This window comes from Vipera ursinii, assembly GCF_947247035.1.
Source record: "Vipera ursinii genome assembly, chromosome: Z".
Classification (NCBI taxonomy): domain Eukaryota; kingdom Metazoa; phylum Chordata; class Lepidosauria; order Squamata; family Viperidae; genus Vipera; species Vipera ursinii.
This window is the reverse complement of record NC_139517.1, coordinates 16,797,159-16,825,146: the sequence shown is the minus strand read 5'-3', so window position 1 is coordinate 16,825,146 and position 27,988 is coordinate 16,797,159. Positions and strand designations below refer to the sequence as shown.

The window sequence follows — 27,988 nt, the reverse complement described above, 5'->3', positions numbered from 1 at the left end:
TTTAAAAGTTGCCAAGGCTGGACATCTCTGATTTAGAGGGAAAGCCATAGTTTGATATTATGTGCAAAGGAATTGCCGGTGATACTTTTTTTTTTTTAAGTGCTAAATCTCAAAAAACGGCTCCTTTTGCATCTCACACCAGATACGCTGCAAGTTGGTATATATGTCAAAAAATAATCACCTGCCAAAACTAGGAGGTGGGGGCGGGAGAGGGTTGAAGAGAAAGAGAAGGAAGAAAATTGGACCAGTAAATCTTTGATGTCTCTTATAACGCCTGGAAAATGCAGCCGTGCTACTTTTCTTCTTTCAGGCACAAAAGACGTCAGAACTGAAGGCAGCTGCTTTTGCTCATTGCTTTCATCTGCCTTTAATAACAGGTTTTGGATTTGCAGTCAACCCATGCAAAATAAAACTGACTGAGGCAATAACACCAGATGGGGGTATGATATCAAAGAGCCACGGAAGAGGAGACGTTCTTCAAAAAAAAAAGAGAGAGAGAGAGAGAGAGAGAGAGAGAGAGAGAGAGAGAGAGAGAGAGAGAGAGAGAGAGAGAGAGAGAGAGAGAGAGAACTTAAGGATGCCAAGGCAGGGGGAATGGATATAGAGGACCCTCTAAGAAGGCAGTCAAGGAGAGAGGGTCTTGGGGCTCCTGTGAGCCTCAACAGATTGCTTCGCACCCGTGAAAGCATCGTTGTCCACCGTGCCTTTTTTGGTGTTCTCTGATTTCCAGCAACTCCCCGAGGACATGAGCACGTTTGCTGAATGCGTCAATCCAAGCCACCATCCCGGCAAGGAATAAGCGGAGTAGCCATCGCACGAACAGTCGTGCATTTTTGCCTGCTTCCAAAGCACTGCTCCTCTCACATCTATTCCTACAGGTAGTCCTCGACTTACAAGAGTTTTTTAGTGACCATTCAAGGTTACCACGGCATTGAAAAAAAGTGACTTATGACCATTTTTTTCAGACTCATGATCGCTGCAGCATCCCCATGACCCTGGGGTCAAAGTTCACAGACACTCGGCAACCGAGTCATATTTGTGACGGCTGCAGGGTCACGTGATGATCACTTTCGCCACCTTCTGACAAGCAAAGTCGATGGAAAAATGGCACAGATTCACTCGACAACCCTGTGGCTAAGTCAGGGATAGGTGTTGTGACTCAGGGCCAGCCTGTGGGTCCGACAGCCGGCTCCGACGTATCGGAGGACTCAGATGAGGGGGAGGAGGGAGACGAACCGGCTGATGATGGTTTGGAGGCTTTGCAGAGTCCTCAGCCGGGGACCTCTTCTCAGCTGCGTGAGCCCGAGAGTGCGGAGGATGATGACCCACAGCTGGCCCTGTTCAAGGACGCCCGACGCAGGAGGCAGTCGAGCAGGAACAAACAAAGAAAGGCTATGGGACTCCTCGGGAGGAGGCACAGGGAGACCACGCCCTGAGCTCTCTATAAAAGGAGTGTTTGGGGAGGGGCTGGTTGCTGAAAGCAACTTTTCCGCTTGAGAAGACAAGCTCTAGTGTTTTTGTTAACTGCGTAATTAAATCTTGGCAGAAGCCTTTTAGCCTTGGACGCTCTCCAGTCTCTTCTTTCTGATAAGGGGTTTGTTAGAAGAGGGCTGGTTCAGAACAGTAGGCAACCTCAGCTCTTTTATGACTCATGGACTTCAACTCCCAGAATTCAGTTCTGACGTCTTTTGTGAATTCTGGGAGTTGAAGTCCGTGAGTCATAAAACAGGGCTTTTCAACCAGTGGTACGGGTACCACCTGTGGTACATTGGCCCCTGGCAGGTGGTACGCGACCATCCTAGAAAAGTGGTAGCGGGGGAGGGGAATGAGCTGAAACGGTGGCAGCACCGCAGAAGCCTGAGCGAGAGACGGCTGGAGCTGCAAGGCTGTCAGGGCTCAGTAGAAGCGCCAGGATCAGCACCAGGCTCCAGCTGGAACTCGGCGCTTATCCTGGTGCTTCTGCTGAGCCCAGAAGAAGCGCCGATCAGCTGGAATGTTGCAGCATGTGATTTACATTCAGATGCTTGGCAAATGATTCACATTTATGAGGGTCACAGTGTCCCAGGGTCATGTGAAGTGACCAAACCTTGTTCCAACTGCCCAGCAGGGGGGGGAATAAAAACCAAACACCCTCCCCACCCCACCCCCAATCCTCAACAGAAATGCTCACAACAATGAAAACCTCGGACAGGAGGAAGAGCGCAGCCAGGCAGGCAGGCAGGTGTCTTGCTCGGCTGTGGCTTGGGGGGTGTCACTTTTTTCAGTGCCATTGTAACTTGGAACAGTCACTAAGCAAACTGTTGTAAGTTGAGGACTACCTGCACTTCATCACTTTTTTCCTTTTTTGGGGGGGGGGTCAGGTTTTTGACACCTTGCCAGGCGACTGGTGGTACTTGGATGTTGTACAATGGGTGAAAAGTTTGAAAAGCCCTATCATAAAAGAGCCGAGGTTGCCTACTTCTGGGCTAAGTTAATAACTGCAGTGATTCCCTCAACAATTGTGACAAGAAAGATCCTAAAATGAGGCAAAAATTCACTTAACAGTTGTCTCACGTAGCAACATAAATTTTGGGCTCCATTGTGGTTGTAAGTCAAGGACTACCTGTATTTCTCTAGGGCCAGTTTCAACCAGGCCACAGATAGAAGTTCCAAGTTTTGAAACCGAGAGTTTATACCAGGGGTGCCAAACTGCTGGCCCGCAGGCCGGACGCGTCACAAGGTAACAGCGCCCACCCCATTGCCGGCAATAGGGAAAAAGTTGCAATGTGTCGCACGACGTCACGAAGTTTGACATGTCTGGTTTGTACAAACACAAGTCTAGGTAGCGCTCCCAGATCTAGGCTGCAAAAATCCAGATGGCCCCTAGATGAGAGCAAATGATTACAGATTTCTGTTCATCTCTGCAGCCATTTAATGATCTTCCAGATTTTTTGATACCTCCCAGCCAAGCTATATGGTAGAGAAAGAAAAATATTAAGCAATTTCAAAAATAATTACATCGTATCATAAGCATACTGTACCTATGCATAAGCATACTGTACCTATGCATTCCCCACTGAGGTGACCTAATCGGTACATAATGCTATCCCAGAACGGCTGGGTTTACACACCATGGCCAAAACAAGCCACATTATATCATGGCTGTCAGTTCACAGAAAATAATCCTGGCCAGGGGGGTCACTAATCCTATTCATTTCAGTTTTTTTTCTCAAAATATAACTAGCTCAGCTGGCTGGACCTGCTGCTTAAATGTTCTGGGCTTTCAGTCACCATTTATTTGACTGGAAAAGGTAGAGATACAGGTTGGATAAAAGGGTTGTTACTGAATGCTTATGGAGTTGGATCTAGGACAGCAGTTAGTTAAGGAATTAGTTAAGTATTCAGATGACACAGCAATCCTCCAGAATCCCAGTTTACACAAACTAAGAAACAAATAAGTCCAGAATACTTCCACTGGCTCCTACCTTCAACAGGTGTGTCTAACCCACAAATGACCCCATTTATAATTTATTAGTGTCATCCAAATTGGTGAAAGGAGCCAAATCCCCTTCCCTTGAACTGCAAAAGAACAAAACATAGGGTGTGGTTTGTCAGCCACAAGTGCAAGGCGCCAGCAAAAGTGATTGGAGAATGCTGGCAAACTCAGACTCATTGTATCATAGGAAATAAAGTTTTTTTTTTAAAAAAAAGCAGAGCAGTATTAACATTCCTGACAGATTGCAGCAATATCTGCAGCTTGATGCTGATAAACACAGATTACAGAACACACATTTATTTTGTGCACTGCATATGGCTTAAAGTAGACTCTAAAATACAATACCAGGTTGTCAAGTAACACAATTCAGCTATCAGATTCACACCTTTCAAAAAAACATGAACAACCAATGACAAATTTACTTTAAACCATACATTTAAATCAGATTTCCTGTTGGTTGATTTAAAACATGAATTAAAGTGTGATTTAAATCAATCCACCCTGCTAGGCACACTCCATTTTAAATAAAATGCTTCAAAATTCTATGCTAAGAAAACAAGAGTGCTGTAATATAAGCAACTTGGATTGTGGAAAGTCAGTGCAACAATTTGTGCACTGCCATTGTGCAGATTTTGAACACGTTTGTATTGTATCATACATTTGTTTTGTCACAAATGGGAAGGCAGAGGTTTGTAGACTATTCCTTCATAAATTCAACTCTATATTCCTAGGTTTACGTATGAGCAATTTACAACACACAGACACCTGGTGTACCTTGATAAGATCTTGACTTCTAATTTTTGATACAAGTGGTCCTTGCCTTAGTTACACGGGTCCTAGACTTATGATGGTCCTCATGCTTACAACCATTACAGTATCCACACGGTCCCACAATTAAAATTCAGGTGATTGGCAACCAACATCTATTTATCCCAGTTATGACTTTCTCAGGGGCTTCCAACAAGCAAAGTCAATGTGGGGGGGGGAGGCCAGATTTGCTTAACAACTGTGTGATTCTCTTAACAACCATGGCAAAAAGGTAATAAATCAGGCACGACTCATTAAAAAACTTCACTGCTTGGCAACCGTAGTTCAGGTCTCAGTTGCAGTTTTTGGGTTGAGGACTACCTGTATCACACTGCTTGCCTTTCACAAATTACTAGACTAGTTAGTTATGTTAGGTAACAGGACAGGTGGACTGCCTGGAAAAGGAAGTCGCCCAAGACAGCTTAGCTGGAGCTAAATGCCAGATGCCACTTCTTCCAAGATTTCCTGAAGGTAAGAAAACCATGGGCTGTTTTTCGAGAACGTGGATTCAGATTATTTCTACCCAGACATAAGACTCCATTACCACAAAAAGAACTTAACTTCTGCGGTTACCCTCATCTGAGTCAAAAAGATCAGTTTGAGAAATCAGGATATGACTTTTTAAAAGAGTCCTACTGGATGAGGTGGCACAGGAGGGTAAGGAGGGGAGATGCTGACTGTTTCACAAGCCAAGTGAGGACCAACAGTAGTAGTAGTAGCCTCTGCTCAGAAGGCCAAGATTTAATTCCCACCATACGAGAACAATTTACTTTGGTTGTAAAAACATTCCTCAGAAACATACTTGAACTGACCCTGCCATAAAGCCACCCCAGGTCTCCTTCTTAGGCCCTGCTTCCATCTAACCAGCCCAGGACGCGCATGTCCATTTGAACAGTTGAGACTATGAGTAATGGCAACAACACTCTTGAAGAGATGAGGATCCCAGGCTTGGTTATGGCCATGTGCCAAGACTTTCTCTCATGAACCACCCACCTGCAAAATGCCCCAGCCTCAGGGAAATCGTGTATTTTTAGAAGAACGTTCTTGTTTACTTGCCTGTTCCAAAGACTGCAGCATCTAAATATATATAGTTCCCCCTCATAAATGGAAATGTTTGCAACCTGACAAATGTTGTAACATCTGAATTCTGATTAAACCAGAATCCTTTCAAATCTCCCATCACGTTGCAAAACTCTACTGAATACTAAAGCATCTCAGCACTGAGAGGATAACACTCATGTCAGTATTTATTCAAAAATACAAGGACCAAAGGGGGAGGGGTGGAATCACAAGCTTTGTTTAAATTGTAACCACACTATGTATTCAATAAATACTGTATGGCAGGCAGATCAAACTCGCGACGTCACGTGACGTCGCACGACGTATCGGAACTTTTTCCCATTGCCGAAAATGGGATGGGCGCGGTTTCTCCGTGACGCTCCGGCCCGCGGGCCGGCAGTTTGACACCCCTGCTGTATGGGTTCACAGGTTCTCAGATTTTTAATTTTTTAAAATTCTCAGTTGAAGCTAGACCTACTCCTCCTCCAAAACAGAAGGGACACACTGCCTTTAAAAAAAAAAGCCATACAAATATCCAACCATCGGTCTCAAACCTGCCCACTATTCTGAGTATTTATGGCTCCACTTTGGAAACTGGTTCTATGCATAATTCCCAGGTTTTCTTTTTCCCCCAGAATCAAGGGAAACTGAAGAAACGGGCCTCATTCTGCAACGTATTTCCAGATGTTCACAGGCCATGTGCTCCTACAACCTTTCTAAATTTTGCTTTGCCGAAAGTCAGAGGGCAAACCTGGCACAAAGAATAAGCATTCAGGGCTTCTGGCAATTCGTGGCAAGGAGAAAGCCCCTGGGCTCTGAGAGTAACTACAGATCCCAAGCCAGTCATGGGAACAGTTGGAAAACTGGTTGCAGCTCCACGAAGAAGCACTAAATGACTACCTTAACAGGGCCAAATGGCCCCCTGCCCAGGGCTGTATGGTAGGTTCACCTTTTGTGTTCACTGCTTAGAACAGGGCTCGGCTCTTTTATGACTTGTGGACTTCAACTCCCAGAATTCCTGAGCCAACATGGCTCAGCTTGGAAACCTCTGTCTTTCCCCTCAGCATGGCTGATTCAGGAATTCTGGGAGTTGAAGTCCATGAGTCATAAAAGAGTCGAAATTGCCTATCCCTGGCTTAGAAGATGAGCATTGCTTGCCTTTTTAATAACAGGAGGACTGGTAAAGCTATGCAGAGCAGCTTCTTTTAAAAAATTGAGATTTTTCCAGGCTCCATACACACACACACCACACACACACACACACACACACACACACACACACACACACCATTGCCTTTTGGATGTGGCCTTCAAGCTTCCCCACACGGTTGTCCTGAATTGTAATTTTTAATTTGACCCTAGGGGAAAGTTAAAAATCATTAGCTTTCTCCTGATTTCTTTCACTTTGTCACCTCTTCTACCATCTTTGTGTTGTGTGATATTATCTGACAATAATATCAATTGTGGCCCTCCGCTCAATTTTTTTAAAAAAGGGAGGCACATCCCGGCAGAGTAAAACAGGCATCCATTTATCTATTAATGCTCTCGTTTAAGCTAGCCCTATGCATAAAACAGAGGTAGAAGTGATTTCAAAGGTCATTAAATCTACCTATCCCCATCCCATATACAGCAACTACCATACTTTTGACCGGTGATCGTCCAAGTTAAAAAAAAAAGGATTGAGGCATTCTTCCTAGCATTTATCTTCCTTTTCTATATTTTAAATCTCTTAATCAGTTCCAGCCTTCTGCAGCTGACTTCCCCAATGTGACACTTTCCAGCTATGATGCAACTTTTGCAAAGTTCCCAGTCCCCATGCATCGGGAGGCCACCAGTTTTGCGGTTAGCTGAACTAGAGGAGAGGCCTTCAGTTTATCTCAAGATGGCAATTCTATCACCTCCAAACAGCCTCTTGCTTATGCTGAATAATCCAGGGAATGCCGCTAAGGCTGGGGTTCCCGAAAGCAGGCACACCAGAGGCAACATTCAAATTTTCCAGAACACTGAAGAAAACATAAACATTTGATGCAATGTACAAAAAACATCAGCATCCCCCAATTTCTTCTGTATCTTTAATCCTTCCCTTCGTTATCGAAAGAAAAAGTGGCCTACAGTTAGTCCTCAACTTACAACAGTTCATTTAGTAAGCGTTCAAAGTTACAACAGCACTGAAAAAAGTGACTTATGACCAGTTTTCATACTTATGAGCTTTGTGGCATCCCCACGATCACGTGATCAAAATTCAGATGCTTGGCAACTGAGTCGTATTTATGACGGTTGAAGTGTACTGGGGTCATGGGATCGATCGCCTTTTGCAACCTCCTGACAAAGTCAATGAGGAAACCAACCCAATTCACTTAATAACTCTGTTATTAACTTAACAACTGCAGCGATTCACTTAACAACTGTGGCAAGAAAGGTCATAAAATGGAGCAAAACTCACTTAACAAACCTCTCACCCAGCCACAGAAATTCTGGACTCAATTGTGGTCGTAAGTCAAGGCCTACCTGTACTTGGTTCTTATCTCATTTTCTTTTTACAATAGTCTGAAGACAGAAAGAAAAAGACCAGGTCAATGTCACCCAATGGGCTTGATGGCTGGGTGAAGATCTGAAGTCTCCAAGGATAATGAATGTGCAGCACCAATCAATCTGCCAGCTTGGGCAAGCCTTTCTTAACCGTTCTACCTTTAAATGGCAGACTGCAACTTTTTTATTATTATTTTATTTTCTTCTTAAAATGATCAGATGTAATGTAAGAGGGTTAGGAAAAGGCACACATCACAAGATTAGGCATCAGGTCCCACAAAAAGAACAATTTTAGCCTTGAGAGGACTGAGGGGGGGGGGTGTGGATATCGTAGCACTCCTCAAGGACCTGAAAGCATGCTTCACAAAACCCTTTTCTCATCCCAAAGTGCAGGATGTGGAATAACGGGGGTTCAAGTCTCAGCTTGATAGCCTCTAGATCACAATATCATGTCACGGCCCAACCAAGCGCTTCCTCACGACTCCCAACCCTGCCAATTACTGGCCTTAAAGTCTGGAACAGTAAAACCCGACAGGGGAAGAAAGAAGAAACCAGTCCTCCCCAACTACCTAGCCAGTTTGACAAATTGGTATCTGGAGATGGCGGGAGGATGGGGAACAGGGCGAGAAGCCAACTTGCTTCAAGAAAATGAAGTAATGGAAAATTTCACAGGAGTGAAATTAAAGGGGGGGGGAGGAATGGGTTAGGGGGGAAAAAACATACAGAAGAGACAGCTGCCCCAGTGCCTTCTAATGAGAAACCCAGGGAAAAGAGATTTATTTTAGGCATAACAACTTTTCCTTGCCTCTGATGGGAACTCGGTGGAGGAATCCAAAACAAACTGCAATCCGATGAGCCAGTTGCTTCCTTCCCAGTGCTTTTTTTTTTTGTAAAAGAAAAAGGTGCCGGAACTCACACATGTCATATAACCCACCTTGCCCTCCCTACAAGGTTCCATCCAAAAAAGGTGCCGGAACTCCGTTCTGAGCGTTCTATGAGAAAAAAAGCCCTGCTCCTTCCTAAATGTATACCCAATAGAGACAATTATGTTTCTGGATCGCTTTGATAAGATACTCAGTTCTAACCAGGCTAGTCCTAGTATTGATTGCTGAACCCGCCCTGGCCGGGTGCAAGGGGAGAATATTCAGACCTGCGATCCATTTCAGTGCAGTGCAGGTCACAAGATATAAATATTGATGGTTAAATTTGGTGGTTACCAGCCTCGGTTGTCAAGAAGCAAGATAACTGTACCTCCTGCCACTGGGAATAAAACCAGATATCCAACCAGTCAGAATGTATGATCGAGCGTTCTTCAGTCCATCAGCAAGGTGAAGACTTAGGGCGGCATTAAACACACTTGCGATCGCAAGCATTGTTGGCCAGAGCGGGATTGTGTTGCTCTCCCCTCACTCAGAAAGATTATGTTTTACCATTGGGTTTGAAACAGCAATTGTAACTTGACCATTCAAGAAACAAGAAGGAGGACCAACGGAAGAGAATATTTGTAGCTCAGAGTTGAACTGTAACCTCATCAGTGCTAGACCTGACATCATCTAGCATCGGTGATGTTACCTAATTTGATAATGAAACATCTGCAAGAAAACCACCAACCTCAGAGAGCACCAAGAAAGAGGACCTTGAGGAAAAGGGGGGATTGTAGGAGTTTGACGCATGGTCTGGATGATCGCAAACCATGTTCGCAAAAAGAATGACTAGCCACTTTTGAACAGAACAACAGTTAATATTCTAAAGCAGACATGCCAAACTTGCGACATCACGTGATGTCACGCAACGTATCGGGATGGTTTTGCCATTGACGGCAATGGGGTGGGCGCGGCTTCCGGATGATGCGTCTGGCCCGGGGCCGGCAGTTTGATACCCCTCTTCTAAAGAAACCTAGCTTGCCATGAATAAAGTCAGCAGAGAACATCTGGATTCATTTATCACAGTAAAACGTTTTCTTTAAGTTAGTACATTGTGTGAAAACAACCACACCAGTAGCAATGAAGTATATATTTTATTGGTTGTAGCTTTTTCAACATGCCATGATTAAGGAACCACTGGCATGAAAATTCAGCATTCATTCATCCTTTAGTCCTCTTACTAGTGGTGAAACTCAGCTAAAAGGAAAGACTTGCCATAATGTCCAAACTTGGAATATACCAGTGTTTAATTCTGTATAAGCCAGAGTTAAGTTCAGACATTACAATAAACTTTCATTTCCATAACTTATATCAGCGGCCCCCAACCTTTTGGGCACCAGGGACCAGTTCTGTGGAGAGAGGTTTTTCCGTGGACCAGAGGGGGCATGGTTTCTGGCATGCCGTGGACCGGTGCCAGTCCACAGACAGTGGGTTGGGGACTCTCTCTGTGTGTGTGTGTTTGTGTGTGTGTGTATTAGCAGGATAAAGCTGTGAGGAATGATCACTAGCTTGATATACTACGCAAATATGTCTCATAAAAGGAGACCAGCACATACACAGCAGTTCATTTGGTTGCTTGCAATCAATTCCAGTTGACCAGAAAAGAAAGCAAAGAGAATTTTTTGGCTTCAACTTTGCTACAAAAGACTAATACAGATATATGTAAGATAGGGGAAAACCTTGGGACAGTAAAGTAACACGTGCTTATGTACAAGACTGATATCATAGGAAGTTAGACAAATACAGTAATATAATGAACTGGCTAAGCATTAAAGGCCTTCTGTTTCTAATTCATGTTTTTCTCGACTGACCGTTTTTCAGGACCTGCCAAACGGCATCTTCTTTAGCCATCGTGAAAACAGCAAGTGCTGCAGGGAAAGGCAGAAACTCTTTTACTCAGAAAGCCTTTGGGTTTACTACACTATGGGAAGCCAATCCTACCGGATTACACAATCTGCACCAAGCCACGATAAGACATTTGGCTCAGCACACTCAGCCTTTGAAATTACAAGTTGGCAGTTGGACGGTTCCAATGTTCTGCAGTGGTGGTAATTAAAATGTGGTGTAAAGGCAGATCCTTTCCACTCTTTCAGGGTCTGTGTAGGAACACATTGAGGACCCTCCAATGCAGAGCCTTAGATGACATTGTTTGATCTTTCAAGGATGAAAGCAGAATGAATCACTTGTCCTTTCTGTGTGGAAAGTGACTTCTAAAACCAAGAGGAAATGAGGAATTGCATTCCAAGAGCCTAGGATTCGGCTAAATCCCGAAACATCTCCAGCAATGGGATCGCTACAGACAGCCAGTTTGGGGTAGTAAGGGTAAGGGGCTGGCAAGAGATAGCCAAGAGATTATGAGTTTTAATTCCACTTTAGGCATAAAAGGCAGCTCAGTGACTTTAACCAGTCCCTCTCTCTCAGTCTAACTCACCTCACAGGATTGTTATTGTGGGAAAATAGGAGGAGGAGGAGGAGATATGTTCACTGTATAACAAAGTAATAAAGGCAGGATAAAAATCTAACAGACAAACAGGCCTGGAAAGTTTTTTTTTTCTTCAAGTGCTGGAAGACATCAACCCAGAGTTCTCATTTGAAGGACAAACAACCAGGCTCAAATTATCTTACTTCAGGCACATTATGAACCAGCTCTCTGGAAAAAGCTCTAAACGATGGGAAAGGTGGAAGGAAAGAGAAGATGACAACAGCCAGCAGCAAAGTGGACAGACTCAGTTGTGGTGGTGATGTCACCAGCAGGCTGGAAAGAATAGGCTAGGGCTACATTGTCATGGAGAACATCTGTCTGTGATCGCTAGGAGTTGAAAAAGACTTGATGGAACATAATCACTGGAAGACAAGATACTAGGGCAGTTATTAAATCAGACATAAAAGAATGCCCCCTTAGGTTGCCAAGTGACCAAGAAATGATTTTGCCCATCGCTTTTTGGGTAAATCACTGTAGGCAACTACCCTGCAACAAAATAACATTTTCTTTCAAACCGCTACAGGAACATGGCCTTCATTTTCATTCTGCACGTGCAGCCTGCATACATTATTCATTAGCCAAGCTGGAGTTGCCATCACTTTGCAAAGCCGAGCAGCCGCCTGGCTAATAAAACTCCCAATTGCCAACTTGGGATGCCAAATAGGTGCCAGGATGGGGATGGCTTTTAAACAGCAGCAGCTCCTCAGGGGAAGGAAGACTAGATTATTCCTCTAGATATGGGTCACGTAAAGACCACCACTACAGCCCAGGCTGGGAAATACCCCATTTTGGGAAAACGGGTTACAAAGCCCATCATCCACCCCAGAGCCGAGTCCAGAGATCAGCGATTCCCAGTGCACGAAGCAGCTTTGCCAACTCTCCTCACAGGGAGCTGACCCTGGCATGAAAGGCGCCCCTGCTATTCCTCCCCGAGACAAAGACACTCTGTACAAGCTCAGAGAAACCCTTTCCTTGGAGCCCGCTCCGCGGGCGTATGCCCAGTCAGGACGAAAGAAGAGAGCGGAGAAGCGGGAGGCGGACGGCGGGGTTCCCTCTGGCATTCGTGGCTACCTGGTGGAGAGCGCTGATGCCGTCCGCGTTGGTTCCGTTCACGGCGGCCGGGTCGGCCCGGAGCATCTCCCGCGCCGCTTCCAGCTCGGCGCCGGCGCAGCAGGCCAAAAACTCGGCGGCCGCGTCGAAACGGACCGCGCGCGGGCGGCCGCCGGAGCCCATCCCTGGCGCCGCCAGAGACAGCGCTTCGTCCGCGGACGCCGGCAACCCAGCCGGAGCGGCTGAAGGCGCGGAGTCGGCGGGAGGCGGGGTCGGGAGAAGAGCGGCGGCGGCCGCCTCGGCTTCGGCCCAGGCACGGAGTTGTTCCCGCCGCCGCGCTCGGGCGCCTTCTCCCTCGGAGAGGGAGAGCAGCGGCGCCGCCATTTTCTTCCTCTGCTGCAGCCGCCGCCGCCAGCCCGGCTGGGCGGCCCTCCCGGCCCAGCTGCTCGGTTAGGCTGAAAAATCAGCCGGAGAAACGCCTCTCGGCTTCCGTATCCCGACAGGAAAGAAAGGTGGGGGGAGCCAGATGAAGCCGGGGGAGGGAGGAAAGAGCTTGCGGGGCATGACGGGAAATGGAGTCCTAGTTCCGCTATTTTCCTCCTCCCCTCCCCACGGTGCGACGGGAGTGACTAACTCTTCGTTTTCCTATTAACTTTAAATCATAACTTTCCGTGAAAGCGGAACAAGCGACTTTAAAACTTTATTATTTAAATACACGTCACATGCTTTTACAGCCCTTTCCTTTGGAGCAGAATCCCCCCCTTAAGAACTGTATCACCATTGTTCATGTTCTCCATTTCTTATCTCTATGGAACTTTCCTTTTTCTTTTTTCTTTTTTCTTTTTAAAGGATGCTTAGCCTGCCGGCTATTGTTATTCTTCTCTCCCGCAAGTGCTCCTGGGAGATGAAGTCCATAAGAAGTAAGACAAGTTTCAGTAGTATCTTTATAAAAACGCTCTAATTCCGGCGGGAGATTTTGAGCTAATTTCCTACCGAGTCGTTTACAATTTCCACAGTCGTTTAGAATGGAAAACCCTTCTAAAGGTTCTCCGAAGATGGGACGGAGTTGAATGTCTCTATGGGTCCTCGCCTAAATATTTTTTGACAGAGACGTCATCGAATACCCATAGAACTGGAAAAAGTATAGCATCGGTGCTTTTTATTGTCTATGGTTGCTCCCTCTAAGCGAGCAAACTACAGGTATTCCTCAATTTACGACCACAATTGAGCCCAAAATTTATATTGCTAAGTGACAAATTTATTAAGTGAGTTCTGCCCCATTTTACAACTTTGCTGATCACAGTTAAGTAAATCACTGCACTTGTTAAATTCGTAACACGGTTGTTAAGTGAATCTGGTTTCCCCATTGACATTGCTTGTCAGAAGGCTGCAAAAGGGGGCTGCGTGACCCTTGGGACACTGCAACCGTCATAAATGTGAGTCAAGTTGTCAAGCATCTGAATGTAAATCACGTGACCATGGAGATGCTGCAACAGTTATAAGTTTGAAAAATGGTCATGTCACTTTTTCCAGTGCCACTGTAACTTAAAACAATCACTAAGTGAATTGGTGTAAGTTGAAGACTACCTGTATATTGTTTACTTACACTATATAAATATAATAGTATATTATTTATACTATAAGTTTTTATAAAGATACCATGGGGAACTGACCAGTGTGAAGCTAATATTTCTGGGCTGCTCATTTTAAACCATTGGGGGACCTCAAAGAGAGCTTTCTTTTCTGTTCAGTATCTCTTTGTCCTCCTCTAATTTCCAGATTTTGGGAGTTTAGTTGTTTCCTAAATTTTAAATAATCTCTGTTCTTCTATATTTATGCAGTTCCTAGTCTGTTTTCCTTTGCTTTTTCCTTTTTTTCTCCATATACACAAATATTTCCACACATATAGTTAAAAACTATTTTGTATGAAGCCTAAGACAACTACTTTTAATTTATATAAGCTACCCAGCAATCGCAAGCAAGAAAGACAGAGTGAATCTGACCCACCATGGGTTAGTTTTGAGCCTACAAAGTGGCTATATGGCAGTAAAGCACCAGTACTAATACTTTCCCCCTCATATTGCTTCCATGGATGGTCATGCAACAGCACTATTTAAGACAGTGCTTCTCAACCTTGGGAACTTTAAGATGTGTGGACTTCAACTTAGTGCTCCAGCCAGCTGGGTGGGTCTGTCAAGAGTGAAAATCATGCTAACTTCATAAACCCTATAAACTTGGACTTTTATCAGGATACTTGGGCATTCTGGGAGTTGAAATCCATGCATCTTAAAGTTGCAAAGGTTGAAAAACACTGATTCAGGATGACTCTCCACATTGGAAAGAAATGGGCAAGAAGACTTCCCAGGAGACTCTTGGGACCTTTTCACACAACCTTTTGCTAATAAAGTCCTAGTCTTGATTGTCCAAGTCTTGATTCTTTGTGGGCCAGTTCTGAAGCAACAATTGTAAAGAGTCTTGTGCTATTACCTGGGACTCCTCTCCATCCATGGATTGAATCAAGTGAATAAGGGACCTTTTACATAAGTTCTGCTGGTTGTGATCCAGATCATGACCCTCATTTTTTTAAGGGATTGATAAGCTGGATCTGAAAGGTGATCCTTGTCTTGTTACGAGAGAGCATGATGCCAGTAACCTTGAAAGTGGAATTCCATAGATGGCATTGTAACATCAGGTACCACTTCACATCAGTATAAAAATGAAGGTGAAGGCAGGGTGTAATTAACAGCCACATCTCCCCTCTCCCTGTTTTTTTAATTATTATTATTTCTTTCTGATTTTTAACCATTTGCTGGATGTATTTTCACATTCAAAAAATTTATGCTCTTTTGTAATCTTGTTTTCTGATAAGTATTATCTTAATATGGTTTTGGGACACACAAAGCAGAAGTAAGCAAGCTTTTGATGGCTCAGGGACTGTTCTTAATTTTGTAGGTGGAGAGGTGTCTAGAGATGGCAGAAGGATGGTTCCAAATAGACAATGTCATATCAGAAATATTGATGGGATTAATATTTGATTTTTGAGGGGGAGGGAGGCTAGAGAGGATCCTTCCTTCCTCCCTCCCTCCCTCCCTCCCTTCCTTCGCCATTTTTGTTCAGTTCTCCACTGCTAGAAAACAGTGCCTCTGTGTTGGAGAGGTTATAATTGGAATGCGATCCAGAGGCCTCAAATTGGAGCTTTGAGATCTTAGACAACTTTGGGATGATAAAATGTTCACTCCTGATATAAACAAAAGAAGAAGAAATAAACAAAAGAAGAGGTCTGCTGCTGCTGCTGATGTTGTAAACAGAACCTCTAAGACACTGTTTCTCAACTTTAAGCATGTTGGCTGGGGAATTCTGGGAGTTGAAGTCCATGTATCTTGAATCTGCTGAGGTTGAGAAACACTGCTGTAAATGATACTGCATCTCCACCAGAAGTCAGAAGAGGATCAGTTTCACAAAAAAGATGTTGCTGAAGCTGGGCTGAAAAAATGTGTGCAGGTAGGTCAATACACTTTCCCAATTCCCATCAATTTCCAACTTTAACCTCTCCTCCCCCCCATTTCTTTGAACAATTAAAGAATTATTTGGTTCCGTTTCTACCAATCATTGATATCAGAAAAAAATGAATTGCTGGAGAGATTTCATGAAGAAGAGAGGTTGATTTATTGTGTGGCTTGTGGCACAAGACTGGTCAGAGACGCACATGACAAGGAGTCAGGGAGTGGGACAGGAAAGCATTCAATTCAACACAAAACAACACAAGGAAAGAAAGGATGAGATGTAATCAGCAGTCACTTCTGTTGCCAGGGAGATTTTCAGATTGGGCTCCACATGCTGAGTTGATTCCCTTTTACTTCCAGCGACCACCAAGCCTGGTTTTTCCAGCAACCTTTTTGCTGTGAAGGAGAATACACACACACACACACACATACACACACATTACAATATGTGGTTATTAACAGCAAACATTTTTGTACAATATTCACACATTTTTTGTGTGCAAAATTCAAACCAAAATTCTAATATATTAATATGCATTTATTCATGAAAGTTGTAGAACAGAAGATGGCTTTGCATTTAAGATGATTCCCACACAAGAAAAGTAGAAGAAAAAAGTATAAACACACACACACACACACACACACACACACACACACACATTGCAATACCTGGCTTCCCTGCCATGTTGAAACAGTAAATATATAAATACCGGTAATTCAATTTATAAAAATAACTGATCCTTTATATATCCTACTATTATATCTCATATATACTGCACAATAATCGATTTTCATACACTGCACACACAAATACAAGCATTCAAGTTTCCATTCTTTCTTTAGCAAAACAGAAGAAGGGAAGGGAGGGAGGGAGAAGAGGGAGCAAAGAAATAGTTATACTGAAAAGAAAAGGGAAATAAGAGAACAAGAGATGGGAGAGGAGCAGTGGCGTAGCGTGGGGGGTGCAGGGGGGCCCGGCCGCACCGGGCGCAACATCTGGGGGGGCGCGCTCGCACTCGCAGCTCTCTGCCCCTGCCTGGCTCACTCACTCTCTCTCACTGCAGTGCTGGCTGTGCGAATCCGATCCGAGCCGCCGGGTCGCCGCCCACTGTGGAGGGGGGGGGTGCCAGGCGTGCGGTGCGGGTTAGGGGGCGCAAATTACTTGCCTTGCCCCGGGTGCTGACAACCCACGCTACGCCACTGGAGAGGAGGCAAGAGCAATGGGAAAACCCAGTTTAACCATTATACTAAGGGTTAAAATTCACCAGGCAAGCTGTGCCTCCCAAATCATTGGTGACCACTAATTTGCAAAGAGACTCATGTTCAAAATTATGTCTGCTGCCTTTTTCACCTCTACTTATTGGTGCTCACTTTTAATATTTTTTTCTTCTCACAATATAATATTCTCTCTTCCATACACAAATACTTTGAAGGGGAAAAACATCTTCCTATTGGATAAATAAAGGTAAAGGGAGTCCCTGCAGATTTTATTCCGCTAATCATTACCAACTAAAGGAGGGCGTTTGCTCATCTCCATTTCAAGGCCATTGAGCCAGCTCTGTCCGAAGACATTTTGGCACTCATGTGCCCAGCATGACCTCCCAGAGAGCTGTTACCTTCCCACTTAAGTGGTACCCATTTATCTGCTTGCATTTGCATGTTTTCAAACTGCTAGGTTGGCAGGAGCTCAGGTCTCAAACCTGGACTGCCTGCTTTCCAACCAACAAGCCCAGTATCTTAACTGCTGAGCCATGACAACACTGTATTGGATAAATGCAAAAATGCATATATTTAGTGGAGCTAATAGGGAGTATGATAGGGAAAATGCATTAGAATGTTGGAGTCATCTCTCTCTTTTTAAACAGTAAAATGAAGCAAAATAACTTAATAATTCAAATGCAGCTTCATTCACATCTCCGTGATGGGGACCTTGAAATTTAAACACCCATATTTTACAAAATTTGAAACATCTGAATTAGAACAAAGTAATCTGTTCATTTCCCCCCTGAACCCTAGGGCAAACTTTCCTAATTCAGGGCTTTCGGTTTGCGCACGTGGCGCTTCCAGATGCGCAGGAACAGTCTGCTTCCTGCCATCCGTTCTTTCTTTTTTGGAGGACCCTGAAAAGGGTCGAAAATTGCCCTGGAGGGGCGAATACCACGAGGAGGCCTTCCCTGTGATTGCAGAAGGGCGGCAGCCCTCTGCTTGAATCTAGGACAGCTCCTTTGGCCTGAAGAAGAAGACCGGCCATAAAGATGGGTGATCATTAAGCCGCTCCCTGCTGAAAGCCAAAAGCACTACCTAGCACTAAGAAGCAATCTGGAGGACCTGGGTGAAACTTTACCTTTTTTACTCCCTTAACTATTTTCTTGTGGGACTTTCCTGAAAATTTCTTTCCCCATTTTTTGAAAAAACGGTGAATATTTACTCTGGGAACAAATCTTAAAGTCTTAAAGCCTTAAAGAAAATCAAGTAATTCAGCAAAGAAATTAAGTAATTTTATCTCTATTTACTAAAAAGCTCCTATTTTTTGGTGGGGATCTACTACCCTATTTCCTCTCCAAGCTGTGAATTAAGGGGAAAAATTGGACTAATGCTACAAAAGTTTTATATTAACTTGGAAAAAAAAAGAAAATTTTTACATTGCATTCTATATGCTGTTGATGACATCTTGTGGCGAAACTTGGTACAGCAAGTAAATTTTTCTCCTGTTGTGAGAGCTGATTGAATAACAGAGCTGTCCTTGACATTACTTTTAAAGATAAGTGTGGGAACACCTGGCACTGAAAACTCTTTTGGAGGTGGATAATCTTTGACTATTATTAAAATAGCCTCCATGGAAGATTTAGCTGCAAACAACAACAAAATGGATGAATATATCCCATCACTTGATTATGAACTGATACTGGACACGATTTTGACAATGACAGGGCAAATTAAAGCCAAACTGCAAGAAAAATCTGACAACTTAAAGCCACCAAATCAAATTCTGACCTTAAATGAGGAAATGATAATCCAAGAGCAAATAGAAGAAGTGGAAATGAACACTAAAATAGGAGATTTTAAAGAACAATAAATGCAACCTACAAAGAATCTTAAAGTCCAAATTTCAATGTCAAGTACAAAACTTACAACTCAAAAAGCAATGGCACCTGAAGAAAGCAATATTAAGAGTGAAGACACTGAAGGCCTTCAAATATACTATATTGAGAATTCAACTGACAACCATAACACCAGCTACTACTTTCTACCTAATCCAAATCGAATTGGAAGAAGAAAAGACGTGACTGATCTAATGACAACTATCTTACATCAATCATGAAAAACTGAATTATTAAAGCAAAACTTCAGTGGTTACAAAGGGGACACTTTCTTTGCAAAACTGACATTTGGATATTCTCCCTGGATTCAAATAAGGGGTATAGGATGAAAGGGAGATACATTTGAGAATTTAAAGACGCCAAAAGGGAAAGCTGATTGGCACAAAAGGAAAGCAAGAGTTAGATTTAAAAAACTGAACTTGTTTCTTTTGGGGGGTTCCTAAAGATAGAGTATAAAAATACCTTTCAATGGATTAAGGGAAATCTCTAAAAAATATAACTGATTTTACATTTAGGTTTTAGATCTGTAAGGGAATACAAAAGTAAGCTTTTAGAATATAATTCTGAACTATTTTATAGAATTTGGAATGATATATCAAAAGATAGTATTTTAACAATTGATGTACGGTTAAGACGACTTATAGAATATATTGTTACTTTTGAACTATATTATAGAATCTAGAACTTTATATACAAAAGATAGTATTTTAATAATTGGTGAATGGTTAAGACAAAAAATATCTTTTTAATAATTGGTGATTTGTTAAGATGAAAATTAGACTTTAATGGTAAAACATAAGAATGTTTTGTAATGAACAATGTAAGTTTTGTAGACAAGAGAAATATTCTTTATTGAAATAGGGAATTGTGGGTTACCCAAAAATGAAGCTTTCTTTAGTATATTATAGGCTATTCTGGAATATTCTATTGCAATTAGATAAAATTTAAAAACAGGATATTGATAAGTATTAGTGAAAATATATTAGAAAATTTTGTTAATTGACTAGGTTACAACTAGAAATGTATTAACTTGACTATTTTGACTATGTGATAACTAAGGGAATCAGAGAGGGAATCCCTGTTGATGCAACCTGAACTATTTACAACTTGTTATTTGTTATTTTGACTACCCAACCACCGTATTGCTTCACAAATACATGTATATGTAAATATTTAAAAAAAATCAATAAAACTTGTATATATATAAAAAAACTTTCCTAATTCAGCTTTCTTCAATAGGTTGGAGTAAACTAGAGTTTCTCATCCTTGTTGGCATAAAGATGCATGGACTTCAACTCCCAGAATTTCCCACTCAGCTTGAACCTGACAAGGTTGAGAAATGCTGGGCTAAAGTAACATAGTCTTCAGTCAACATTAAGGGGAGGAACAATGTTTAATTACAGCATCCAGCAATGTGACTCTTGGAGGGTAACCAAAAAGATAATTTTTCTCATGCCCAAACAATCAGAAGGAGGTTGGCAAGATGAGTCCAATAGCTGATAGGAAGTTAAGTTTTCCTCCTGAGTTTTGTGTAGATAGCAGTTCCAAAAAGTCTTAGAGCTAATAGGCTCTGTTATGCCTGTTTGTGACTATGGAAAAAGTGCCATTGATTAGTCTGCAAGAAACATGGAAAATAAAAGAAAAAGAAAAAAGAAAGCATAGCAATCAAAGCACATGGTAGTCTAGAAATTCTGTAGTTTGTCGTGGGACACAACAGGCCATGTCTAGTTTGGCTTATCTATTCCTACATTAGAAATATTGGCTTTCCACTGGTGAAAATACATAAAAATAAGGGGAAGGGTACTTGAGTTAGAAAAGAGGTTGGGTTAGTGTTGTTTCCAGTCACACACAGGTTACTCACAACTTCTGGGCGTGGCTAATGCGGTTGTACAGAAGATTGATCTGGAGGGGGAAGACAAAAACAAATAGAATGGAAGTTACGTTAATATGATGTCAGCATCACAGAAGGCTCCATCTTTAAGAATAACTTTGGCTTTTAATGTTCCCTTTTTATATAAGCAACTGTAAATAGTTCACCATGCTTACTCAGTAATGTGTCCAAGTAATTCATTTTGTTTGACACAGCTTATGACAAATTTAGCTAAGACTGACATTTAGAGCAGAAGCTGGATAGATACTAATGTGCTTGCAGATATCAAAAAGATTATTGGTATCATAACGGGCTGGCCAGGTGACAGGATACTTCCATATTTAGATACTTTGGTCCTTCTAGCACATGGACGGTGGTGGTCTTGATTGTAGCCTTGACATACAACAGAGAGTAGTACAAGTTATCCTAGACTTATGACTACCATTGAGCCCACAACAACAAATTTCTGGTGCTAAGCGAAACATTTGCTAAGCGAGTTGTGCCCCATTTTACAACCTTTCTTGTCACAGTTGTTAAATAAATCCCTCAACTCGTTAAGTTAATAACATGATTGTTAAGTGGATCTGGTTACCCATTGACTTTGCTTGCTAGAAAGTTACAAACGATCCCAGCACGCTGGGACCATCATAAATATGAGTCAGTTGCCGAGTGGCTGAATTTTGATCATGTGACCATGGGAATTAAAGCAATGGTCATAAGTGTAAAAAATGTTTGTAAGTTGAGAACGACCTGTATTTAGACTCTCTTTTGACTTTCTAAAACAGTTCCTTATTCCACATGTTCTGTTCTCCAACAGGCCGTGTCCTTCTGTATACAGGCAGTCCTTGATTTACAACCACTTTTTTAGTGACCGTTCGAAGTTACAACAGCATAAAAACCCGAGACTTATGACTATTTTTCCTACTTATGACCTTGGCAGCATCACCTGGTCACATGCTTAAAATTCAGATGCTTGGCAACTGATTCATATTTATGACCGTTGTAGTGTGTCAAGGTCGTGTGATCACCTTTTGCGATCTTCTGACAGAAAAAGTCAATGGGGAAGCCAGATTCATTTAACAACCGTGTTAATTAATTTAACAACTGGAGAAAATTCACTTGACACCAATGGGAAGAAAGGTCGTAATATGGGGCAAAACTCACTTAACAACTATCTTGCTTAGCAATAGAAATTTTGGGTTCAACTGTGGTTGTTAGTTGAGGATTACATGTACTTCCTTTATATAGGGGTAGGCAATCTCAGCTCTTTTATGACTCGTGGACTTCAACTCCCAGAATTCCTGAGCCAGCATGGCTCAGCTTGAAAACCTCTCTCTTTCCCCTCAGCATGGCTGGCTCAGGAATTCTGGGAGTTGAAGTCCACGAGTCATAAAAGAGCCAAGGTTGCCTACCCCCTGCCCTAGAAACACTCCAGTTACTTTATTCCATGGAAAGGGATTATAGGGGAAGAAGTGACATCTCTGAAACTTTCTTAACCATTTCAAAATTTCATTACATATACCGTATACCACCACCGAAAAAGAAGATTTTTTTAAAAGCAACAAATAACTTAAATATTTGGGCCATTTATATCAGGATACCAGAAGGGTGTGATTAATCACTCTCTAAGAATGATTAACAAAATTTTACATTAGGATTAAGAGGCCCCAAACGTTGAACCTAGAACATGCAGCATTGGGGAAAGGTAGAAATTAAAAGATGAGAAAGATTTCCATTCTCTACCAAGAAATGCTATTAACGTGGGAGAAACGTATAACTTTCTGGCATTTCATGATGCCCCTCTGAATATGTTGTTTTAGATCTAACAGCTTCTCCAAAACTGGAGGAGGCCAAAACTGTTTTCACCCTTCTAACCCACCCCCCACAACCCCTTGTCTTCTTACCTCGTATTTTTGACGTCTGAGTTTCTCCATCAGATCAAACTTCTCCGATTCTAGATGATGGATCCAGTCATGGAGCTCCTTAGCCTTTTCCCTGGAGACACAGGAAAATATGATCCTCTGTTGTGCCACAGCAGCCTACAGCCTAGGTCTCCTATCCACCCCACCCTAGGAAAGCAATCGCACAGAGTTCTCCTCTGGGTCCCACCTCAGCTGTTGCTCGCTTAGGTTCTCTATGTTCAACGGTTTTCGTCGCTCTGTTAAGATCCGTATCTTCATTTCGCGCCCAGTCTGTCGCTTTCCACGTTTTTGCTCTGCCTGAAAAATAAAATAACAGGGTAACAAGAGTTGGAAGGTACTTTGTAGGTCTTCTTACCGGTTGAGCTCCGGACGGCCCCCGACCTTCGCTCCTTCCGGCGCGATCTTAAAACATTCTTTTTCGAACAAGCTGGCCTGGTCTGATGGGATGGGGTTGGGCTTTTTAAAATTAGTTTTTAACTTAATACGTATTGATTTTATGGGCATGATGTTTAATGGTTTTTTAATGGTTTTTTAATTGTTGTATTTGATTTTTATTGTGTATTGCCCTGTTCACCGCCCTGAGTCCTTCGGGAGAAGGGCGGTATAGAAATCAAATTATTAAATTATTAAATTAATTCTAGTCCAACTCTCTGCTGGAGCAGGAAACCCTGTACCATTTCAGTCAAATGATTGTCCAATCTCTTCTTAAAAACTTCCAGTGTTGGGAGCACCCACAACTTCTGGAGGCAGGCTGTTCCACTGGTTGATTGTTCTAACAGTCAGGAAATTTCTCCTTAGTTGTAGGTTGCTTCTCTCCTTGTTTAGTTTCCATCTGTTGCTTTTTGTCCTGCCTTTGGGTGCTTTGGAGAATCGGTTGATGCCTTCTCCTTTGTGGCAGCCCCTGAGATATTGGAACTCTGCTATCATGTCACCCCTCACCCTTCTCTTCATTAAACTAGACACACCCAATTCCAGCAACCGTTCCTTATATGTTTTAGCCACCAGTCCCCTAATCATCTTTGTTGCTCTTCTATGCTCTTTCTAGAGTCTCAACATATTTTTTACATTGTCGAGACCAAAACTGGAGGGAGTGTTTTAGGTGGAGCCTTACCAAGGCATTGTAAAGTGGTTTTAACACTGCACACGATCTTGATTCTATCCCACTGCAGAACAAAAAGGAACAAGCCAGAATGGTCCAGGATAATGTTGGGTTGGGTGGAATGCTGGACAAGGTTGCCTTCTGGTCAAGCAAGCCCCAGGGCCTTGCCTAATGCCACTCCAGCTACCTGCCTTGCTTTGCCACCAACCTTCTGAGGGGAGAGCAAACCAAGGCATGCACTTCTTCTTTCTCTTTCGACTTGCTGCCAGTACCTGCCCAAGGCTGCTAGTCTATTGTTCAAGATAGTCATTGGCCCCCCCCCCATGAACTGAAGCGTTCATTGTTATGGGACTCCAAACTTGCAGCAGCACCACTGAGAAGAGATCAGGTCTGGAATCAGAAGCCAGTTGTTTTTCTACTTTTCATAAGTTCGCTTATGTAGAACTTTCTCTGAGATGCAACTGCTTGCCTTTTTTTAAAAAAAAAGATTATTAAATCTCACGTTGACATTGTCTCATAAGCTCATGCCAGAGTAGCCTTAGTATATAAGATCTCAGGGGTACCTTTGCCAAAAGTCACACAATGGTGTCCATTTCTTGAAATGGTAGTTTACTTCTTAGACACTATTATAATATACATTACGTTGCATTACGTTTCTGTTGGGCACCAGGAGAATAAGATTGGGGTTCTACTCCCCATCGTTGTTGTTGTTAGTTGCAAAGTCGTATCCGACCCATCGCAACCCCATGGACAATGTTCCTCCAGGCCTTCCTGTCCTCTACCATCTTCTGGAGTCCATTTAAGCTCATGCCTACTGCTTAAGTGACTCCATCCAGCCACCTCATTCTCTGTCGTCCCCTTCTTCTCTTGCCCTCAATCTTGCCCAGCATTAGGTTCTTCTCCAGTGAGTCGTTCCTTCTCATTAGGTGGCCAAAGTATTTGAGTTTTAGCTTCAGGATCTGGCCTTCTAAAGAGCAGTCAGGGTTGATCTCCTCTAGGACTGACCGGTTTGATCGCCTTGCAGTCCAAGGGACTCGCAGGAGTCTTCTCCAGCACCATAGTTCAAAGGCCTCGATTCTTTGGCGCTCAGCCTCTCTTATGGTCCAACTTTCACAGCCATACATTGCAACTGGGAAAACCATGGCCTTGACTATATGCACTTTTGTTAGCATCATATCATCCCCATCATATCATCTATCAAATCAAAACCACTTGATGACGCCCACCATAACAGACAGAACATTTTTATGGGATTACACTTTGCAGTAAAGGGTTCATGTGCAGCTTCATCTTGATGCCTCCTTCTGAAAAAATGAAATGAAACTGAAGTTCCCCACCCAAGTGAAGCCACCACAAGCTTACCTTGATCAGGTATCCACCAAAGTGAGCTCCCATGTTGGAGAGCACTTTCTTCTTCTTAGCGTCATCTTCAGCTCTTTTCTTGGCCTCTTCTTCCTCTTTCCTCATCTTTTCTTCCTGGAAAGGAAGACACCATGGAGAACATTATCCCTGCCTCCCTCTCGGGAGGAATCCCCAATGTGCTCCTTCTTTATCAGACAAAAAACTATGGAGACTCCAGGCTATGCGAGGATTTCCAAAAATCCTTAGTGTGGCCTTCCAAAACTTTCCTTGAATTGTCAGCAAATGGGTCAGCCTTAACCCAGCAGCTGGGGGAATGATTTAAAATACCCATAGTAATCATATTCACTGAATTGTATTTCATTGGTTTAATTACATTTAAATTAAAATTATATATTCTCTTCTTTTCCATTTCTTAAGTCTTATCTCAGTTACCAGATTGTAACAGGACATTGAAAAGCCAAGTAAGGCTCTTGTTTTGAAATGTTCCCACCAAGGATATTCAACTATTGTTGTCTGGTTAGGAATGTTTGAAGAATTTTAGCTCTGACAATTCACATACAAAATGCCCAGATTCACAGGCTCACAAAGAGATTGGAGCATGTGAATGTTTTCATATATTTTTGAGTGCAGAGAAGGGCATGCAAGTAGACATAACGGTGAGATAGAGATGTCTGTGGGGACAGCCTACTACTTCCTTCCTTCCAAAATAAAAAAATAATTAGCCCTACACAAAAATCACAAAGCAAAACTGCAGCAACCAATTTTAAGGCTGTCTCCAACATGTGGCACCGCTAAACAGCTGCTATGGCCCTAAAGGTAAAGGCAAAGGTTCCCCCGCACATGCGTGCTAGTTGTTTCCAACTCTAGGGGCCGATGCTCATCTCCATTTCAAAGCCGAAGAGCCAGCGCTTGTCCAAGGACGTCTCCGTGGTCATGTGGCCGGCATGACTAGACGCCAAAGGCGCACAAAACGCTGTTACCTTCCCACCATAGTGGTCCCTATTTTTCTACTTGCGTTTTTACGTGCTTTCGAACTGCTAGGTTGGCAGAAGCTGGGACGAGTAACAGGCGCTCACTCTGCTACGTGGCACTCGGGATTCGACCCGCGAAACGTCCGACCTTCTGATTGACACCTCAGCATCCTAACCCACTGAGCCACCGCGTCCCTTTTACTAGAGCCAATCAAAATGACAGATTTCTCACAATGCATTTAGCGCAGCATTATGCAAGGCACTGTAGGAAACCGAAACAGATTGGGCCACTAAGAATCCACTCAGATGTGTAGCTGTCCCTTCCACTCAAGAGACCTCAGCTGCCAGCTAAATACTAGGGAATGCTTCTCAGCTTTCAGATTCCGTTTCTCCCCTTCATTCAGTGAAATATGCTAAAATTTGTACCTACTCTCTTCCTAGCTCCATCTTTTTTTTAAAAAACAACAACGTTAAAATAGTGAAATAAAAATATTGATACAGAATAGTGAGGCTGCCTGTTAGAATTTTTGCCAGATTTTAGGTTTGATTGTCCAAGGCACTGAGCCCTGGAGGAAAAGACCTCAGATCTCGTAAAAATGCTAGCCAACCCCATAGTTCTTGAGATTGTTCTCCCCCAATGGGGCAGAGAGAAGGCATGGGCCACCCAACACACCCGGGGGGGGGCGGCACACTGTCTCCCCAGCACTCCACTTAACGACCCATGTGGTCACTTCATTATTGCAACTGGGAGAGTCAGGATTGTGGTTAATGGAGTGAAGCCCAGTTGTGTTTGTAAGAGGAGGACTACATGTAGAGGTCTAAGAGAGCAACACCAGATCATATGTGTTTAAAAACCTTCACATTTCTTCCCTCACCAACATAAGAAATCTACTCCTACAGATCTGGAATAATATTTTCCCATGGATTAATTTCATTTTTAAATCATAAGTAGGTGTCACCATTTTAAACACTAGTTGATTTTTTTTTTACCAAAATTGGATATTCTGATACTTCTTTCCCTAGATCACGGGTCGGCAACCCGCGGCTCCGGAGCTGCATGCGGCTCTTTGAGCCGTCTCTTGCGGCTCCCAGTCGCCCGGTGCGCGCGCACCTCTTCGAACGGGCAGTGGTGTGTGCGCACCTCTCCAAATGGAGAGTGGCACCGCCCGTTCCAAGGTACGCGCGCACCTTTCCGAAGGGCGGAGGTGCGCGCGCACCTCTCCAAACTGCCGCCGTCCCGTTCGGAGACCTGCTGCGTTCGCCTGGCACACTCCCCCCCTCCCCAGGCCTAGACAGGGCTCGGATGTCCGTGCGAGCGCACGCGGGGGCGACAGTTCCCGCAGGAAGGCTGCGCTGAGCATTACTCAGTTGCCCTAGAAACTAGCAAAAAAGAGGTTGGCGGCCCGGCCGGTCGGAGAAGGAGGAGGGGTGGGAGAGGGGAGCGATTTGCCCGCAGTCTTTGCAAAGTAGCAGCTTTGGCCGCAGCTTCGCCAGAAGAAACTGACGGGTCCGCTAAAGTGCTTGGCGACCTTTGAGTGCGGGGAGGTGGGGTGAAGAAACCCGACACCGCCTCTGGTCTGGCTTCTCGGGCTGTCTCTCTCTTGAGGGGGGGGACGATCTCGCTGTGCCTCCCACTCTAAGGACCAGCCAGGCAGGGCCACGCAGGTAAGTCCTCCTCCCTCCCTGGTAAAAAAAAATGCAGCAAGGAGGTGCCAGGGGCGGACCTTCGGCATCTTCCCTCTTGTTCCTCCCCCCCCGACCGTCCCCCGCTCCCAGTGGATCGAGGCTGGAAAGGAGGGAGCCACAGTCTGGACGTCGTGTAAGGAATACAGTAA

At 43.5% G+C, this 27,988-nt stretch overlaps 2 protein-coding genes across 2 annotated transcripts in view; both read right to left on the bottom strand.

The window, feature by feature from the left end:
• PPP1R12C (protein phosphatase 1 regulatory subunit 12C) overlaps positions 1-12,815 on the bottom strand; it is a 45,565-nt gene extending 32,750 nt beyond the window's left edge. Inside the window, exon 1 of the mRNA XM_083378827.1 lies at positions 12,347-12,815. Within this exon, the coding sequence (XP_083234953.1) occupies positions 12,347-12,709 (363 nt within the window). The 5' untranslated portion in view covers positions 12,710-12,815. The remainder of the gene's footprint in view (positions 1-12,346) is intronic.
• Positions 12,816-15,985: 3,170 nt separating this feature from the next.
• The window catches only part of TNNT1 (troponin T1, slow skeletal type), a 28,962-nt gene continuing 16,959 nt past the window's right edge, over positions 15,986-27,988 (bottom strand). The window contains exons 6-10 of the mRNA XM_083376619.1: positions 25,183-25,296; positions 22,909-23,018; positions 22,704-22,794; positions 20,791-20,831; positions 15,986-16,224 (exon numbers count right to left, since the gene is read on the bottom strand). Of these exons, the coding sequence (XP_083232745.1) occupies positions 16,179-16,224; positions 20,791-20,831; positions 22,704-22,794; positions 22,909-23,018; positions 25,183-25,296 (402 nt within the window). The 3' untranslated portion in view covers positions 15,986-16,178. The remainder of the gene's footprint in view (positions 16,225-20,790; positions 20,832-22,703; positions 22,795-22,908; positions 23,019-25,182; positions 25,297-27,988) is intronic.